This window comes from Onychostruthus taczanowskii, unplaced genomic scaffold (assembly GCF_017590055.1).
Source record: "Onychostruthus taczanowskii isolate IOZ18803 unplaced genomic scaffold, ASM1759005v1 scaffold24, whole genome shotgun sequence".
Classification (NCBI taxonomy): domain Eukaryota; kingdom Metazoa; phylum Chordata; class Aves; order Passeriformes; family Passeridae; genus Onychostruthus; species Onychostruthus taczanowskii.
Window position 1 is genome coordinate 4,339,892 of NW_024499684.1, and position 20,196 is coordinate 4,360,087.

The 20,196-nt window shown below is 48.2% G+C and overlaps 1 protein-coding gene across 5 annotated transcripts in view; it reads right to left on the bottom strand.

Annotated features, from left to right (window-relative positions):
• Positions 1 to 16,364, bottom strand: part of TNIK (TRAF2 and NCK interacting kinase) — a 152,533-nt gene extending 136,169 nt beyond the window's left edge. For all 5 annotated transcript variants that reach the window (XM_041405618.1, XM_041405617.1, XM_041405619.1 and 2 more), the window contains exon 1: positions 16,095 to 16,364. In XM_041405618.1, the coding sequence (XP_041261552.1) occupies positions 16,095 to 16,151 (57 nt within the window). In that variant the 5' untranslated portion in view covers positions 16,152 to 16,364. The remainder of the gene's footprint in view (positions 1 to 16,094) is intronic.
• Positions 16,365 to 20,196: the final 3,832 nt, after the last annotated feature.

Sequence of the window (20,196 nt, forward strand, 5' to 3'; positions counted from 1 at the left end):
ATCCTTCCCCCCTCCTAATCCCCTGCCCTCAGCTTTAGCAATGCAGCAATGCCTCTGACAGCAAACTCAAAAGAAAAGCCTTCAACTATATTATGCTGAAGAATATTAATCTTGTGTTCCACAGAATATTAAGTGGATTACATCTACAGCCTCCAAGGAGAAAATCGTTGATTTCCATGTATCTTGTGCTATTATTCACCCCCATTAATTTTTCCTGCCAGCCTAAGTCATGACAATTTCCCATTAATTAGTGCAGAGCTCAACTGGCTCAACAGACTAAGCAATGAGAGCAAGAGTGGGACTTCTCCATGGCCACGAGGCACATCAGACCACTGTGGCACACCTGCTGCACAGGAACACAGAGAAGGTGAAGAACAAAGCCAGCTTTGGGTTTTCTTGGATGACCTCCTGGTGGGATCACCCTTGAACATCTCTTTGTAAAGGTAAGAGAATAGAAAAGAAAATTGCTGACAGCACTTGAGACATGCCCTTGAATGAGGCACAGCAAACACAGAGAGATGGATGTTTCTGGTCTCTAGGGAATTGTGGTGGGGGAAGAACTCAACAAAAGCTTGAGGTGCCTGTTCTCATACCCAGAAAAGAGCCCTGACCCCAGGATGAAGGGGAACACCATCTCCCAAGGGTGAACCCTCCATGCCTGGTGCTCCCCACCAGCAGGACCCCTCCCAAACACCCTGCTCAGCCCTCTGCTCCCTCTAGAGCCATTCAAACCACTGCAAAGTGCCAAGTAAAGCTGACTTTACTACAGTTTTACACTTTCTTTGCAGAGGTGTTAACGACTCTAAAAAAGAACACGACTGGGATAAGCAGCTTTAATACCACTTAAATGCTTACGATTAGGAGAAACAAGAGAGCCTGCAAGGGCCAGACTCTCAGAGGGAGAGGAGTTTAAATTACTCAGCACAGAGTAAGCAAGATCAAAGTCACTCCAAAAAGATGCAACCCACTGACAGTGATGCAAACTCAGCCCAAGCTTTACTGAATATTTCACAAGCCGGCTGATGAGTTTAAAAGGCCAAACGGGGTGTTCTGATGATGCTGCACAAAGCAAGGAAAGAAAATCTCAGCACATATGTTTTGTTTTTAGCATAATACATGACCAAGAACTCAGCTTTGGCTGATGCATGGAGACATTCATACTTTCTATTGACATCTTGCTGGTCTGTGCAGGGAAGAGAAACGCAACTCCTCAGCTGCAATTCCTAGGCTCCATTCTCTTTTTTATAGTTCCTAGAGTGATTTCAATTCTACACAACAAACAGCAGAACAGATAACAAAAGCCTTACCGGATGAAGTAGCTTACAGCTTTCCACATGGGCAAGACAGAGAGCTAATGGCTACAGAAGCAGATAAGGATGCTCATAATCAGAAATCAAATCCATGTGTTTCAGCAACAACACACCTCCACAGAAAGCAAAATAAACAGTACAATAAACTCTGCCAGACCAGCCTAAACCCTCAGAAAGCATCACTTCATCCCTCCCTGCAGACCCAGCTGGCCCAACACTGTCTCTCCTAGTCTGAAGGGAGGGCAGATGCTGCAGTTCCATTGTCAGCCAAAGCAGCATGTGCTCAGCTGAGCTCTGGTCCACCTTACAGCCTCAGGCTACAGCAAGAAAGACAAACTACTACAACACACCAAGCTGCTTTTGCAGTCCTTTCCTTCTCTGAAGACCTGTGTTGAAAAGGAATATTCATTATGCAGGGAAACCAACCCAACTATCAGCTTCCCCAGACTGCAAGTAATGCAAAGCCAGGATGGACTTTTTGTCCAGAGTAACCCCAAGTACCATGCAACTCCAATCCCTTTAGCACCCATCCCAAGGCTCAAACTCCAGTGCCATATCTCATCACTGCCAGAGACCCAGACTGTTCAGCAATATCCAAACTCATGGTAAGCTGCTGGCGGTACATTTGCACCCTGGCTTTCCCATATCACTTAGTCTAAACCAGAGACACAGAATGTGATCCCCACCACTGAGCCACTCCAACAGCTCTAACCTGTTGGGTATTATCTCTTCATCTGAGTCATCTCCTGAAAATTGACGCCTGCAAGTTATTTCCCTTCCCTCATGTCCCAAACATCACTCTGTGTTGGCAAGCATACAAGAAAAGCATTTATCCAAAGGAATTTGCTCATCAAGACTTGCAGACACTAAAACCACAGGCTATCTAATCTTAGGAGAGCATAGTTTAATGGCCACAACACGGGATAAGAGGCCAAAGGGTCTGACTTCTACTCTGAGCTCTGCTGGGGCTGCAAGGCTCATAAGTGAATCTAAGGAAGATGCTTGACCATTCCTCACCTTGATTTCCCCTGCTGTAAGACTCTCCTAGCATTCCTTTCCTCACAGGGGATCTTATCTATAAAGTCCTGATTAGCATGTGAAAAGAGTTGTGGATGTCTGGATGTGTACACAAGGAAAAGTCTGCAGGAGGGGAGAAGCAGCACTGGCCAGAGAGCCTGGAGACACATCCTCTCCAGTGTGCTCAGCACTCTCCACATCTGTGCCCAGAGAAACATTTGAACCCTTTCCCCCTACAGGCAAGGGAAAAAACAATCATTTCCTTTTTCTTGAGAAAGCTCAGAGGAAAGATTAAATTTTGCATCTCTTAAGTCAAGGAAATCATTCAAGATTCTCCCAACAATATCAAGAGACCCCACCACCTCTGGAGAGCCACCTGCAGAACCACCTTACAGGCAACCCCCACACAACAGGACAACCCTCCCTGTCCCACCCTCTCTCTGGATGCCACTGAGTGGCAGAACTGGACTGATCAGGAGGAAAACTAGAGGTCTACTCTCAGTGTTCTGCAAAATGTGGAAGGTGGGGAAAATCCAGACCTGTCACAGGTAAAACCAGAGCTGCACTGCCAGGGTCCACAGCATGGCTCCTGCTGGAGGCCAGAAAGGGCTTCTTCTAGTGTTAAACTCCCACTTGGAAAACAACTGAATATCAACAAGCAAGCTGGTGTTTCAGCTCTTTTGGGAATAGAGTTATCCCCATTGGACTTGCTCCCATCTTTCCCAGTTGCCTCAGTTAACCCTGAAGGCAGATCAGACCAACCAGAGCAGTGCCAGAAACAGCCAAGCACCAGCTGGAACTGATTCAGTAGAGCAAGACCTCTGCCCCTAAGATTGGTCCACAAACCTCCTGCTTTCTCCCAAGTGACAAAAGACAATGCAGTGAAGGACAGAAGAAATGTCCACTCTGATCTAGCCATGTGGAACAGACAGCTCTCAGGAGCAGCTGGCTCAAGAACTTGAAGAAAAAACAAAAAAGGCTCAGCTCTTTTTAAGAGGAAAATGTCCCATTGTTCCTTAATTAATGGAAAGCAGAAGAGGTTTTATGGACTCGTTGAGAAATGAGGGTGAGCATTAGAAAGCACTTTTCAGTATTTCATGATCACAAGGTGAGCTGCTTGCATAATACTGCCAAAGAACATGAATGCTGATATCACAAGGCAGTTATGAAACTTGGGCTTTAAATACTGAATAACAATAACTCAGTAATTAAGTCTCATAAGTATTTTTTTTAAATTCTTTTTTTTTTTTTCCCTTAACTGCAAAGTAGATGCTGCAACCTTCAACTGAGGTAGGACTGTCCTCTCTGGCAAGGTTTACACACGATGGATGTCCTCTGCTCCCACCACCTCACAGCACCAGGGATCCATCCCATCCCAGAGCCTCACTGCCAGTCACATCCTTTCTCCAGGCCTCCCACTCCTTCAGGAGAGGCTTCAAGATCACAGCAAGGGTCATGCTGTGAACCTGCAAGGGGCAGGAGGATGAGGGAATAAACCTGAATAACTGCATTCTGCCAGTTAACTGCTAAACCCCCAACAAGCTCTTCGGTCTCCTCAGGATGTTTTTTGACACAAGTACACATTCTTGTGAATTACTCCAGCGTGACCAGGACACACAGTCTCCTGAACAAGACACACAATATAGAGCAGCAAAATGTCATGAAAATCAAGGGCAAATGAACACAGAAGACAGCCCCTCCCCCTAACACCACTTCTATTTTTAGGCAGCCATATTAGCTTGGAGCAGTTTTACTCGTTTCTGATAATGAGCAGAGCTTTTGCATCTTCTCTCGAGGACATTTCATCTGTGCAGGCACTTTGCTTTACACCAGCAGCACGGAAGAGGTCACATCAACAGGTGAAAACAATCCCAGGATTTATTGTGAAAGGGCCTTGAGAAACCAACTTCAGCTTTGAACTTCTGCCCTTTCTCACTGGTCAACCCCACCGCTCCATTTTTGGGGGGTATGGTATGCCCACCTGCAAGGTGTGCCTCCAGTTCAATCACATGATGAACTTTTGCCTATTCAAGAGGCACGATGAGAGCTCCTGAGAGCTCCCACAGCAGCAGGAGCGCTACGCTAAAGGAGGAACTTGATAAAGAATCGGGTGATCATTATCAAACCAGCAAGACAAAACACAGATGTGCTCAAGATCTGGGCTCCACTATGCTGGCAGCTTCTCTTCAGGAAGTCTCATTCCTTCACCCCTCAGAGAGAGCTATTCCTAAAGTACTACACACAATTTTCTGCCATGCAACCAACTTGCACATTTAATATCCTTTGGTTGCCTTAGACTGCCTTGATAGGAACATCCAAGTGTAAAGTTCTCTTCCTACAGGTGCATTCCTCCTCATCCCCTCACGCCTCAACCTTCCTCCACAGCCCTTCACCACCACCCTCCTGTCTCCTTGTGCCCACACTGGTGCTGCTTAAGGCAGCAAGATCCTGTATGGACACCAGTCCTGTCTGGATTGCCAACAGGCAAAGTCCAGAGGGCAAGATATACCTTGGAACTGGTGGCAGAAGAGAGGGATAGTAAAAGTAAGGCAGCTTCTCACCTGGAAAATGAAAACATGGCACAAGCAGCTCAGGGATCTCTGTTTTATCACTCAGGGAAGGAGGCAGGCAAAGCCTCACACATTTATCTCTATTTCTGTTTCTGAATTTTCAATAAGCTACTTGAAGTCTTCTATTTGCCCTTTGGATTATGGTCTTTGAAGAAGACCTTTTTCCATGCTTCTCTACAATTATGAGATCTAGGGAAAAATACTCCCCTTTCAAGTTAACTTCTGGTGTCAGCACTTCACAGAATTTTGTAATTTAGACTAGAGACAAAATCATGAGGCTTCGGTCAATTGAGAAACGCCCTCCCAAGCACTGGAGCTGGTCACTTCTTGGTGAGCTCCTGCCCCTGGTCACAAGCACCTCCACACCAGCCTCTCACTTCTTCTGTGGATTGTGAAATCTCATTTATTGAGGAAAAACACTAGCTCAGTAAGAGGAAGCATTTAATACAGCTAGTAGATGATTAACAAGTGAGTGCTCAAGTCAATTGCTGCAGGAGCACTGCGAGTTCCTAAGGCCATAAAAATCTTCTCACACGTCAGAGGCGAGGAGTTCACAGGGAAGCTGTGCCTGGCCAAACCCTCACTGCATGGGACCACAGGCTGCAGCTCTTCATCTTTCTCCCCCAGGCTCCTGGCTGCAGGTCTCCATCAGTGGTACCCCAGGGACCTTCTCACAGAGTATTTTATTCCTACCTTCACATTCTCCCATCAGCCACGATGCCTCCAAGAGCTCCCTCCCCATGCTCTGTGAAGGTTTCATGCCTTATGCACAGCTGAGCACCCATTAACCCACCCACCTCCCTCCCTCCCTCCCTCTGTCCCACCAGCAGGCACTTGCCCTCTGGCCAGCTGAGCCATCTGGCAGGAAGGAAAGTTATCAGGGTCCCCACCCTCGGGCAACAGCATGTCAAGGCAGCACTGGGGAGGAGAGCTACACAGTGTTTTGTGGCTCTTCTAAACCAAGGCCAAAGAAGAAGCAGCATTTCTGCTCAGGACCTTTGCCTTTTCATGCCAGAGCCAAGTAAAGATGCTTCAGTGCTCTGAAGTATCAGTTACTTCTAGGCAATAATATCCTGAACACCCATCCTGGCTTTTACAGAGCACAGCAAAGAAGTTACAGGGATTTGGCACTTTCTCTTAAACAGGCCATCATTAACAAGTGACTCATATTATATTGCAGTGTGAGTCATCCTGGCAGAGGTCACAAACGTAAGTGACAACTAGTCTTCAATTATTTCCTTCAAGTTGAATTAAAGGTGTATTGTTATGCTAATGTTGCATCTCCTCCATCCTATCTTTCCTTCAACTGTCTCCAGAGCAACCTGGGATTTCTGTTCATGGTCCAAACTAGCTCTGGAAGAGCTCTTTCACCAGGCTGTTATTACAGGTATTCAAAAAACAGGGAGATGCCAATGGAAAGGCTTCTGGCTGGGCTTCCAGCTATGGCAACTAATAGGTAAAGCAGCTATCCATCCATCCATCCATCCATCCATCCATCCATCCATCCATCCATCCATCCATCCCTGCTCCACAAGGACAACGAGCTGCTGCTCCTGCCATCTTCCCACTCTGTTCAGGCTTTTTTGTAGCAAATGCCCAGGGACCTGGGGCTTGCTCAGAGCTCAAACACAACCACGTCCAGGCTGCCACATCACATACCTGGCTCCAAGAGCAGGGACAAGGCTCAGCAAGCAAAACCACTTCAAATTATGCCCAGCATCACATGAATATTGAAGAAATTATTACATGGCTGATGTAAAAAGGAGCATTTTCAACCATTTTCTGTTTTTATGGCAGCCCCATATTTCAGCCTCTCCTCTTCAGAATGTGTCCATCACAGGTCCCCAACCAGGGGACCAGGTGCAGACAGCACCCCTGCCAGGGCAGGGCACGGTCACTGAAGGACACTTGGCTCAGAGAACAGAGTATTGCCCATTAGGAAACACAGCCATTACGAGCCTGGTCACCAGTGGAGCATTCTGTTTACATTTACAGCAGTCAAACACAGTCACACTGGCTGCGAGGATCACTTTGGAGAGCATTTGTAAACTGCTCTCACTACTGGAATCCCATTTAGCTATTATAGCCTCTTCAGCCATACTAACAGGCCGATTCCCCACAGAACGGCAATGGGAAGAGCAGAGTCATCACACTATTTACTGAAGCTAATCAATACATAAAGGCTGAAGATTTATTGCACTGAAGACAGCCTGTCTGCATGGCCAGAAAATGCATTTAAAGTCCTTTTCATTTTGTTGCTTTGGCCTCTGGTTCTTCTGCAGAAACATTTGCCTTGCACACCCATCTTTCTTTCCTCCCCAAATGGTGGCACCTGAAGACACCTGAGAGAAGCCACTTCCCCAAACACCTACCATGAGTATTCAGTGGCAGCATAAAACACAAACCCCACAAGTTAAAGGGCACTGCACCTTCCTTTCCAGCCATGTTTCATGGCTGTTTTGGCATCTCCCATCTGAGTGAATAGCCTGGAAAATTCTGGCCTGTTTTGAAGAAGGTCTGTTCGCCAGGTACAGGGACACAAGCTGTGCCACTCATAGCCACACACTGCTGTCCTGTTCCACTCAAGAGGGAACAGTTAGAGCCACGCTTATTTTTATTTATATTTGTATCCTTTATTTTAATACATACAAATAAAAGACCTTTGTAAGTGCCCTGCAAAGCCCAAAGCATATCTGACCTGCTGTGTCCTGGGGGAAATACCCACAGTGCTGAGATCCATAGCACCAGAGATTCACAACCAGTGAGCCACAGCTGGGGAGGTGCACTGAGCTGCACCATCAAAGCTCATTCTCTGGTTCCATCTTGGCTCATGTTTTGGGGAGCAGTAGCCTGGCAGGCAACAGCCAGGAGGCTCAGTGCTCCTGAAGCACTGATGGTAATTAAAACAATCAACATCTGGTAAGTAGACACATTTGTTTTGGCCACTATGACCCAATGTAACAGAAATATACAATGGTTTTTAAGCTCATCCTCCACCATGGGCAGAGATGCCACCCACTAGGCCAAGTTGCTCCAAGCCCCATCCAACCTGGACTTGAACACTTCCATGCATGGATCATCTGTCATTTCTCTGGGCACTTGTCCCAGTGCCTCACTACCCTCTTAATACTGCTAAGAAAGTCTGCAGTGAGGTAGGGAGGAGATCTGCACTTTCACTTTTGCCAGTTTATCTCAAAATCACACTAAGCTTTTATGCCTTTGCATGAAAGAAAGAGGAAGAGACAAATATGTTCTGATGTACAGGAAGATTTCTATTGTTGCCTGGACATCAAACAGCACCCAATTAGTCCTGCAAGGATCTGACCCACAAATTATGAAAATAAATGCCTCTGAAGCTTTGATCTCTTGTATTTCTATAGCATGCTACAGCAGTTATTAGACACATTTTATTAGGCTCAAGCTGTGCGATCTTTTCCTCAGCAAAGGCTCTACCACCTCCAATGCATCCTAAAGTCACCATCCAGCAGATTAAGGGCATGATCCCAAACAGTCACTTCTGTCATGCACTAAACACATGACTCAGCTGGCAGTAGGCTTTTCCTGCTGAGTTTCAAAATTAGGAGAAAAGGGAATTTTTAAAAGGAAGGGGAGGGGAAACTGTCAGCCACATAAATTTTTTACTTTTCTTGTAAGCTTATAAAGGAATATGCATGTGAGACAATATCCCTGGCTCTTAAAGTAAATCGCTTCTAGAACAATTTACTGTTCTGCAATCAACACTTTCTGCACCCTGAAATGCCACTGCTGCAGGGAACAAGCAAAAACTGTAACAAAAGGTTCTGTGCACTCTGAAGCTGAAAACCACACGTGCACTCACGCAAGCAGAAACACCCACCCTCGCTGCAGCAGGAGCACTCAGAGCCAGGAGGATGTTGAGCTTGCATTGCTCAGGCTTTGCTCAGAGGAGCAGCTCACTGCTCACAGCAGCACAAACCAGGCAGGGACTGTGCCTGCCACAGGGTAGGGCTGGTTTTCACCTGAGTGCATCCATAGGAAGGATGGGACCGTGTCACCCACCCAGGTGACAACTCGCTGACTGGCAGTGGATGGTGTTTGCACGAAGCCATGAATATCTGACAGGGCTCCTGCGGCAGGGCAGAGCTGGTTACCCACAGCAGAGCAAAGGGAACACCTTCTGCTGGTCAGGGTAACTCAGCTTCTGACTGTGGGGGCAGGACAGGCTGCTGGCTCCCCTCGGATGAAGCAGGAGCTGGTATCCAACCTGGCCATTCCAGTGCTGCCTGCCTGATTACCATCATTTATTACCAACACACAACCTTGAACCTCTGGCAAGCACTGCAGCAAATTAACATGGAAAAGTGACATTCTGGATCAAAAGGAAAGGTCTTCTGATTGGCCATTACAAAATAAAAATCAAGCGTGAAGAGAGATATAACTGAGTGCCAACTAAACTTCTTATCAGTGTTTTCCAACCTTGGAGGCTTTTCTTCTCCTTTCACTAAGGAGCCATTGCAGGAGCTCCCCAGGGCTGGAGGCCAACGTGCTGGGCATCCTCATCCCAGGGCAGGAAGGGGATGCTCAGCACTTTGCAGGGCTCATCTAGAAACAGCCATGCAGGAGGAATGCAGGGGGAGGGGGAGTATCCGTTTTCCAAGGACCATGTTCCTTAGCCAGCACTCCTTTAGAAATCACAAACAATTTACATGGAAAATATCAAACCTCACTTACATAAATTGTCTTCCTGAGCCCAGAGCAGACTGACCATCACTTTCAGTGCACATCCACAGTTCAAACTGACAAAACAGGACAGGGGAAGGGGGCTGGTGAGAAGGAAATTAAAGCTACTGGCTTTCTCAATGGGAAACACAACCTCTCACCCAATGGAGCTACCAATGACTGAGGCTTGTGGGTTTTAACCTGCACCCTGCTTTAATGGCTGTGTGAAAGGTAACCAAGAAGGCACCTGAGCATCAGCAAACAGAAACCTCCTGATGGAGGCTCTGCACCTGCAGAGCAGTCAGGGCCAAAAAGGCCACCAGCAGGGAGAAAGGATGAGCCAAAGTCCTGGGAGAGCGGATGCAGGTCTGCCCCTCACTCCATGAGGCTCCTGGTCTCTTCTGTAGCTGGCAGCAAGGGAAAGGTCTGAACCCTCAACACCATCCTCCACACCACAACATGTGTGCTCCCCTGGCAGCCCAGGGCAAGCAGCTGCCTTCAGGTGGTAGGTCCTGAACCCTCAACACCATCCTCCACACCCCAAGGCACACGAGTTTTTGCCAAAGCTGTTTCTCCACACCATGCACCCTTTTTCCTGCTGGTAGCTTTCCCTGGGGAAGCATGGGAAATCTAACAGGATTCTAACCCTTCATAGATGAGGCAATTAGAAATGAGACAGGGATCAATAGCCCGTCCTTGGTCCGCAGGTCAGAGCGACAGAACTCCCACCGGTGTCCATAATTACCCTTGCAAAGGGTAAGGGTGGGTTAGGAGGAGTCAAGCAAGGGTTTGCAGGGAGCAGCTCAGAGCCTGAGCCCAGGAGCTTTCGCCTGACCTGGCCTCACATGAATGATAATTTCCAAGGACACCTCTTCACAGCTGGGTGATTCATCCATGGGGAGTTACATACAGATCAAATGGAAACTCCTCCCTCACCCCATACAGACTGCACCACTACACCTACAAGCCTGGCATATAAAAACTACCTTCAGGTAGCAAGGTTAAAAACCTCCTCTAACTCCCCCTTGTCACATGCATTAAAAACAGACCCTTTATTTTAAATATGCACTCTAACCAAATGCTCTTTGTTGCTTCAAGGCTTGATTCAACAAAGTGCTTGCGCTCAAACTTCAGTCTGCTCAAGCATATATTTTGCCATAAATATTCACTCCAAATTATTTATGGCTGCCCAGCAAAGGAACACTAGTGAGAACAGAGAGCTCTCCATGCCTTCAAACACACCATACACTGCTGTGGTGTGGAAGAACTGCAAAGATGAGGAAGACCAGTGCTGAAGAGTAACTGCAGAAGAGCAGCAGGTGGGCTGCACAACTCCAAAAGGCAGAGAAAAGAATAAAATTCTCAACCCCAGAGAAAGGTCTGACAGAAGACAGACCCTTTTCCACTGTAACTTTTCATGAGCACACACAAGAACATGCATAGGTGCATAGAGGATGCATTTGCACCAATGGCTCAAGGAATGGAGTTGAACACTGCCATCTCTTTGGGATGATTTAAATCAGAGGACACATTTCTATCAGATGTTAGGAATAAAGTATTGTCTCAGAGAGTAGTAAGGCACTGCAACATAAAACCCAGAGAAGCTGTGGATGCCTCATCCCTGGAATTGTTCAAGGCCAGGTTGGACAGCGCTTGGAGCAACCTTATCTAAGGGAAGGTGGCCCTGCCCCATGGCCGGGTCTCTCTCAAGAGTATTCCATCAGGGACTTAATCTGTCCTCTTCCAGTGTCATTCAGTGCACATGTAAGCTATGGAGCATGACAGTATCCATGTGCTTTGTCTACTTTGGAGCCTTTTGAGTTCTAAACCATAAAACTGCAGAAGAATACTGGTCCTGAATCACAGAACAATAGAATGGTTTGGATTTGAAGGGACCTCAGAGCTCATCTAGTTCTAAAACCCCTGCCATGGGGGGGTTCTAAACCATAAAACTGCAGTATTCTTCTGCAGTTTTATGGTTTAGAACTCAAAAGGCTCCAAAGTAGACAAAGCACATGGATACTGTCATGCTCCATAGCTTACATGTGCACTGAATGACACTGGAAGAGGACAGATTAAGTCCCTGATGGAATACTCTTGAGAGAGTCTTTCCTCAGGAACTGAGAATATATATAATTATTTGCTGAACATCTGCCCCAAATTTTGCAAAGTTATTTGCAAAAATAATATTAAATTATTTTAATTTTAAATTAAATATTAATTTGCAAAATTATTTGCAAATTTAGCATTATCATGTAAAATACAGCAAAATAAGCTTTTCATATCTTTTTTTTTTTTTTTAAAATCTCTAGAAGTCATCTCCAGTCAAGTTTGTTCCTCTTTCTGTTTAGGAAGGTGACCTTTACAAAAGCTGTCCAAATTCTGTTGAACTACAATTTTTATTTTAAGAAGTGCTGGAAGAAACCTAAAATAATGCTGCCAGAGTAATGCTCCTGAGTGGTGGCTTGCAGTGCTTATCCCACAATAGAGCTTCTCCTAAATCTTTAATGATGCTGAAATATGCCATAAACTGACAAAGTTCTAGAAACAGGACAATGCCAGCATGTTTGAGTTTTGTGGGTTTTTAACATGTCAGCTTTTATCTTCATTGACAGTGATCAACTAATGCAAACAAAGGGCCACTGAAACTTCACTTCTATACAAAGCAAGCTAAAGGAAGAGTAGTGACATTTTTGGGTTTCATCCAATTCTTCCCAGCAACAGCTAATACTCACCGGCTCCTTAAATTCTGTGCTGTCTCCACTCCAAGCCTGAGCATTAAAGGCCAGGCTTTTCCAAAACAATAAACGATTTTAGGATACAGTTTCCGAAGAGTGCATGGTCAGCACTTCACTGAAGTAAACAACAAAAGCCTGGGGTTCATTAATGAGTTCAAAACAAAAGCAACGTCCAGGTACATGAAGAAAACAATTGCTTCTTCCCCAAAAAGGCTCTTTTTAAACTCCCTGCCTTGCAGGAAACCCTCAGACAAGCTGTACATCCCAGGTGAGCCTGGTGCCCTATGCCCAGGGCGAGCCCCTGCCCGCAAGACAAGCAGCAGCAGTGAGCAGGTGGGATGCTGGCCCCAAGCCAGACCCAGCCCAGGGGTTATCAGCTCCCTGGGAAAGGTTTTCCTCCCTGAGATCTTTTATAACCTCCCACACACCTTGCAAAGCAACTCAGATGAATCCAGCTGTGGCAGCTACTGCAGAAGAGCCCAGCGCCGCTGCTGAGTACATCAGCCAGAGGCCCAGCCCTGCAGATGGATGCAGCAGAGGAAAAGCTATTGACCTGAATATTTGAGAAGGATCAAGGCCACTGCCTTCAGCAAGAGATGACAGGCTCTTGCATTCGCTGAGATGAAAAAAAAAGGGGGGCAAAAACCACCCAACACAGCCCCATCTTTCTGCTGTCTCCTATTGGGATCAGCTGTGCATTTCCCACCACAGACCATGGCCCACTGCATCCCTCCTCACGCTCTTTCTCATTTTATTGCAAAAATCTGCTTCTCCAACATGCCTGTCAACAGCCTGTGCGAATCCCCATGTTAATCATTATTCTGCTAATAACACTGCCAGGTCATCTCCCTATTAAACATGCTGAGTGGACTAGCAAAAATATCTCCTTGCCCATACAAAAGAGCATTATAATGTAGTTTATCTTATCCCCTTGCCAGTACAATATGCAGCGCTACCTGTTTGATGGCCTCATTGTTTTAAATTACAGTTTTCTGCAACATTAACGATCCTCATTACCAGCACCACCACTGGAAGATCTCTGGTTTAAGAACCCTTCCTATGCTGGCACACTCAGTTCTCTGCACCCACAGGGGCACTCCTGGGTACCAGGGCAATGAGCACAGTGCCCAGTGATGGATAGAAGCATGTCACAGAGAAGGCAGGAGCCAGCCCCAAGTGCACTTACTCAATGCACCAGGCCGTGCATTTTAATCAGAATTCAGTGCTTTGTTCCTGGCCCAGCCTCCAGCACATCGAGCAGATGCACTGCTGCATGGAGCCCGGCTGTGTGGCCAAAATAAACTCCACAGTGTGGCAAAAACGGGAGCTCCTGCCACCTCCTATGTCACCTTCCAGCCCAGATCTGTAAATCCCAGCCCATAAGCCCGTGGGCAGTGGCAAACTGAACTGAATGATGGTGTGCAGGGTTCTGCTTGTGCTCAGCCTTCAACAGCACGCTGCCGTCCTGCAAACCCATCTCCCTTCCCTGGGACAGCAGGAGGGAAGCCAAAGCAAGGGACTGGGCAAACTGGCAAAAGGTTCACTTTTCTTACACAGATTTGCCTGTGGTTCCTAAGCCTCAGCCTCCTGCAACACTTCAGTGACTCAAACTCAGAGATAAGTGTCCTGAGTGCTTCCTTTCCCTGCTGCTGGGAACAAATGGCCAGATTTTTGAGTCACTACCTGCTCCCAGCATTTCACAGAGTCACCTCTCACCCCTTTAAACACACAAGCAGCACAAGAGCAACATCTCCTCCACCCAGACTCATCTACAAACCCACTGCAATGTGACACTTCTTTTCTGATATATAAAAATTTTGCAAGGCTTGGGGAATTACTCCTCTCTGCCATGTTTTGTGCTCAGGCAGCAAATTTACTATCGATTTCTGATTCAGACCCCATGGAATGATTCACGCTTCGTGCCCTATCTGCTGAATTTACGACCTTTAACAATTATTCTAAGTGCTGGAGGAGCTTAGTTTAGAAGAAGATCTATTCCTTGGCAAATTAAGCTCCTATTCTTGTCTCGTTTGCAAACCACGGCATCTCTCATCATTTACAGGAAAGTGCCACAGCAGGTCTGTCCCTCTGAGAGGGGGCAGAGGTCTAAGTGGCAGCAATCCCATGCTGGCAGAGCGGCCAGTGCTGGGCAGGAGAGCAGGGTTTTGCTGTCCCACCCCGGTGTCAGTCAGGATTTTGGGTCCCCTTGTCTCCGGTTACCCTGAAATGCCAGCGCTGCTCTGCTCACCGACCAGGCGCTGCCGCTGGGTCTCAGGGGGAGGGAGGGAATATACATTTCCTCCTAAAGTGAAAACAAAACCCTGACTGTAGCTGGCGTTCATTGCTATTAAAAAGCCACAAACAGGAAAAAAAAAAAAAAACAAAACAAAAAAAAACAACCTAAGCACGTGTAGATACGATTTTAAAAAGAAATGGTATCCTAGTTCAAATACATTTCCCAGCACAGATGTTAAACAAAAAAAATTAAAATAAAAAAAAAAACACCAGAGGGCGGGGAAGAAGGAGAGTGCCCCCTTCTCCCCAAATTATACTGTTCTCCTGAATTAACTTCACCAGCTTCAGCAACCTTTCTCCCAAGGCACCTTCCACCTAAGAGGGGAAACCAGCTCCAGGTCTGTTTTTAAGGCAGATGGTTCCCCCATTCCAATCTCATCTACACTGTGTATTGCTGAGCAATCATTTACACTATTAATCAACCAGAAACACACACCAGAAAGAAAGTAGGGCAAGTGAATAAAGATAGACTTCGCTTTTTTCTTTTTTTCCCTTGCACTGAAGCAAATAATATTTCTAAAAATACACTTGTTCAAGTCTTCAGCGGATTTTGCTTGATTTTATTTATTTGTCTATGCAGCGGGTTGCATGGAGCAGCCTGGTTGATGCCTCCCGCATAAATGCTGTTTCCCTCAATGACTCCTAATGCTCGTTCCCAACGAGCTGCTCTTACGGCCGGGAAGATGGGGAAAAGGAAGAAAGTTACAAGAGAAATGGACCAGGGGGGACATCAGGCCACAGCCCACGCCGAGGCTGACACGTCTGACGAGCCTGACATTTCAAGGGTACATGCTGGGCTTCATTTTCCAGGGGGGGTGAGGAGGAGGCAGCGCGCAGGGACACAGCGGGAGAGGGATGGGGAGAGGGATGGAGAGAGGGATGGAGAGGGGCTGCGGGGCCGGGGCGGGGAAAGCGGGCTCCGGGTCGCAGCTCCGCACCCCGGCGATGCCCGGCCCCGCGATCCCTGCGTGTCCGCCTGCCCACGCGTGCTGCCCGGGCGGGGATCGGAGCCCGGGGGTGTCCGGGCGGGACCGGCCCCGCGCCCCGCCCGGCCGCCCGCACCCGCGGCCCCGCTGCGCGGGTGCGCACACACGGACACGCACACACCTGCGGGGGCTCGGCCGGGCACACGCGCGCACACACGCGCACACATGTGCGGATGCGCACACGCGCAGACACGCGCACACATGTGCGGATGCACACACGTGTGGATGCGCGCACACGCGGCGGCGGGCACGCACATGCACGCGCACACGGTTATCTTACCCGCATTTACATACGTGCAGGCGCACATCACACACACACACAGAGCCCCCGAGCCCCGCGGACCCCCAGCCCCATCTCCCCGCCACCGGAGGATGCAGGGATGGATGGATGCATAGGTGGATGGATGGACAGATGGATGGATGGATGGGAGGGGTGCCGCTCCCGCATGCTTCCCCGCGATCCCCGGCCCTGCGCCTCACCCGCAGCGCCGAGAGGTCTATCTCGTCCAGGCTCCGCGCCGGGGAGTCGCTCGCCATATTTCCGCCGCCGGCCAGGCGGCCCCGCCGCCACCGACCGGGCAGTGGCGGCCGCCGCGGCGCTGGCGCTATTTAACGCCTCTCCTCATGCGGGGCGCCGGGAAGGAGAAGCCGCCGCCGCCGCCCCTGTCCTTCCGCCCGCAGCGCGGCTGCCTAGGGGCGGCCAGGCAGGCAGGGCTCGCCGCGGGCTGCGCCGGGAGGGGCGGGCGGGGGCTGCGCCGGGACCCGCCGCGGTGGCGAGGGAGGGCACGGCCACACGGCGACCTCGCGGTGGCGAGGGAGGGCACGGTGGTGGCGGCGGAGCCCGCCGAGGGAGCGGGCGTAGGGACCCTCCCGGGTGCATAAACGGGCTCGTTCAGCACGCAGATCCCCCCGAGACAAAAAGGTCCCGGCATCCGGGCTGGAGCCGGGCGGAAAGGCACAGGGGTCTAGGCCGCGTGGGTTCCCTCACACAAGGACGGTGCCTGTGAGGTGCGGCGGGGAAAGCTGCCCAGTTTCAGGTGCTGAACACAAATTCTGCAGGCAGGAGGTGGAAAGCGCCAAGGCCAGAGCAGCAGCCCTCCGCCTGCTTGGTGTTCCTCGGGATGCTCAGTGGGATTTGGCCCTTCTGCAGCTGGATGCAGATGTCACACCTGGGTTTGCTGACCTGCTGTTGACCTGTTCCCTCGGCACTCGGGAGCCATCCCAGCCCTGCCAACTCCCAGGCTGATCCCCAGTAGGAATAAGGGATTGATGCTGTGTTTGGAATTGGCCAAACCGCCTCCCAAGCCAGCAATAGCTAGGTAGATTCAGCTTTTAGTTTTCCTTATTTCCCCTTTTCGGATGTGGTTCCTGCCAAACCAGGTGCCGTATATAAATATATATGTATAAAAAAATCTGTTGCCTTTGAGAGAACCGTATGGAAGCTGTACTTACAACATCAACTTGTGTCAGGAGCTTACAATATGCAGATCTGGGAAGCGGAAACCCTACACATGAGTCAACTGGCAGGCGGATGGGATTTTCTTACACTCTCTGATTGGAGATGTGCTCCAAAAAGTAATAATAAATGGTATTACAAACGGTGGTGCAGTTGTGGGGAGGCTGCTGCTGCTGCGGGACGTGCAGCCTCCCCAGGCAGGGCAGCGGCACACGGACAGAGCAAGGGCCAGAAGGAGCTGCTGAAACCTCCCCAGACACAGCAGGGCTGGTGCTGCCTCTGCCCTCGGCTGCATCCGCACTGCCCCGGGCCGCTGCATCCCTGCCTTATCACTCACTACTCCCCATTGCAGCCTTTCAGCTTGCAGGGCTCCGAGGGGGCAGAATGTGATTTTTTTTTTTTGGTAATGAACTGCCCAAGTGGCAGGTAGCAGAAGTCGTGCGGGGCTGCACATCACCCACAGTGACGGCAGCCTGCCTGGATTTAACCCCTTTTCCCAAGCTACAAAACATTGCTCCTTAATACCGTGCACAGTCAATAGCCACATATAAAGAGGCATATGTGTCACTCACATATAAAGAGGTAAATTTGATCAAAATGCTAAACTGAACAAAGTCCCCAATCTTTCGTGGTGTTTTTCTAGACCAGATGTTGTCTGTGTCTGTTCCAGCCCAGGGATTGCAATGTTGCGCTGTAGTTGGGGAGCTGGAAGCAAAACTGCCTGGAAACTGGTAACAAACCAATGCGAGACTTCCTCCTGCTGTCATTGTTCTCAGGCAGAGAAGGGAGGAACAAACAGGATGAGAGAGGATGCTGGCTTGCTCTAATGTGCTTTCCATCCAAGAACACGCAGGATTATTTGCGAAAAACATAAGGATTAATATATGCATATATATATATATATATATATATATATATATATATATATGTCTAATCCTGCAAATAGACAGATTGCCCTGATCCTCAGCACGAGTGCCAGGTCCCAAGCTAAGCTGTGATTTAATTATGATCTATCCACTACCTATAGAGATGGAAAAAATGTAGAGGACACTCCTGTTATCACTGAAATAAGAAATACATAAAGTGATAGAGGGAAGTGACAGGAAAATCCCAGAAAGGGCTGCTGTTTCCAGGCTGCTTGGAGCAAAATCAGAGCCTTGGAGGGGAGACGTGCACCCAGTGACCTTTGGGGATGCCAGGGCTGCTACATGAGCTATGTACTGCTGCCCAGCCAGGCTGCAGGAAAAGCTTAAACTGAGCAGTCATTTTTTGCAGGAAGCTTTTTCCATTAAAAAATTGTTTCCAATTTGTTATTCTTTTAGTTAGACATTTACCAATCTATCTGTGTCTCTCTGTGCACTGTTTTTTTCTGCCAGGAGCATCCAAACAAACCTTGCAGTTACAGTCACCGCGACTCAAAGCAAAGTACTCAGTTGAACTGGCTCAAAATATTTTGCCGTGAGTCATTTCAGCACAAGATTGAGTTTCCACCTGGCAGGTCCCCCCTGGGCATGGCAGCCGGACCCTGCTGTGTCACAGCAGCTCCAGCCAGCACTGGCACAGTATGGCTGAGATGCAGCATGGGCAGGGCACCACCAAGCCAAATAAAGGAACTGAGTTACCACATCCCACCCTTCATTAAACAATAACCATGGAAGAAGCACACAGCCCTCCCAGCTCAGTCCCCACATCCCTCATCAGCTCCATTTCCATTTCTTCTGCCACGCACTGGGATCATTCTGTGACAGGATATTTTTTTTTATCCTATTTCTTTTCCATTTGGAAAGTGGGGAAATGTGAAAATTCCATATTTCCCACAGGCCTTGGTGAGCAATGAGCGCCTTAATGACCCAAAGCTCTGCTGTCAGCAGTAGGGGACCCTGAAATCACTATTTTTGATTTACTCATTGAAGGGCATTAGCCCCCATATAAACTATCCAGGTCATTTGACCTCTGCCTAAAACTAAATTTAATTATCTAACAGTGCCATCGTTGTTAATTATATTGCGAGGGGGTTAATGTAGAATGAGTAAATCTAAGTGACAAATAAGCCATTGCCCAATTAGCAACAGCTTCAGGTGCTTTGGGCTTTGGATCATTCTTCAAAAGATCACCAAGAAGAGGAATGAAGCAAACAGGGAAGCACGTTTGGGCCCCAACATATGATTTATTCCATAATAATTCTGTGTCCACGTGGCCCCAGTTTTTCTAAATCCAGGCTGGTTTACCCCACTGTTATCCCATGTAAGACAGTACTTAAAGGACTCTGCCCAAACTGAACATAGAATGCTGAAAAATTTATACTCTCTAAAATACATAATAATTGGGGTTTAGGCTAACATGAAGCTGTGTTAAAAGAGACTCAGAAATGAGTGGCTACATGTGCCCTAACCTACATCTATTGATCTCAAATGCACTTTAACTGATTCATTATCACTTACTGATTGCTCATCCTCCTGCTGATGTGGGTTCCTCTCCAGGGAGAGAAGTGTTTTCCCATTGCATTCTTGGAGCAGAGCAGGACTATGTGAGTGAACCCTGCTGCCAGGATTTTTCCTATAGCTGTATACAAAAGAAAAATCCCCTGTAAATAGTTCATCCCTCCCTTACTTAAGCATTGTGTAAGTACAAACCTCTGTAATCACTGTGATGGGGGAGTAAATGGAAAATCAGCAAGAGCTCTTTGGAAAACCCTTCCTCTACAGATTCATACCAGAGAACAGAGTGGTACACTCAAACAGCAAATTCCTGGGGCACCACGGGGAAAGAGACAGGGGATGGTTCACTTCCAGGAGGTTAACTCACCCACAGCACCCCTCCAGGCTGCTGTTCTTCCCCAAAATATTTGACACTGAGGACCAGCAGAGGTTTTTCTTTATGCCCTTTCTGTTGCCATTGCATTTGTCTTCTCTCAAGGGCTGCCACTGTGGTCCAAAGCCACCAAGGACACTCCAGCCTAGAAGCCACCTCCAGCATGTTGCCAAAAGCAGCAGGATGCTTGCTGTGACCGTGCCTGGTTTATGGAGCTCAGACTCACTCTGTGTCTGGCCTGAGCTGAAGGAGGCTTCTCCAGGGTAGCAAGCACCCACATCCTTTGAGGCACCTCTGTATCATTTGCCAGAATGC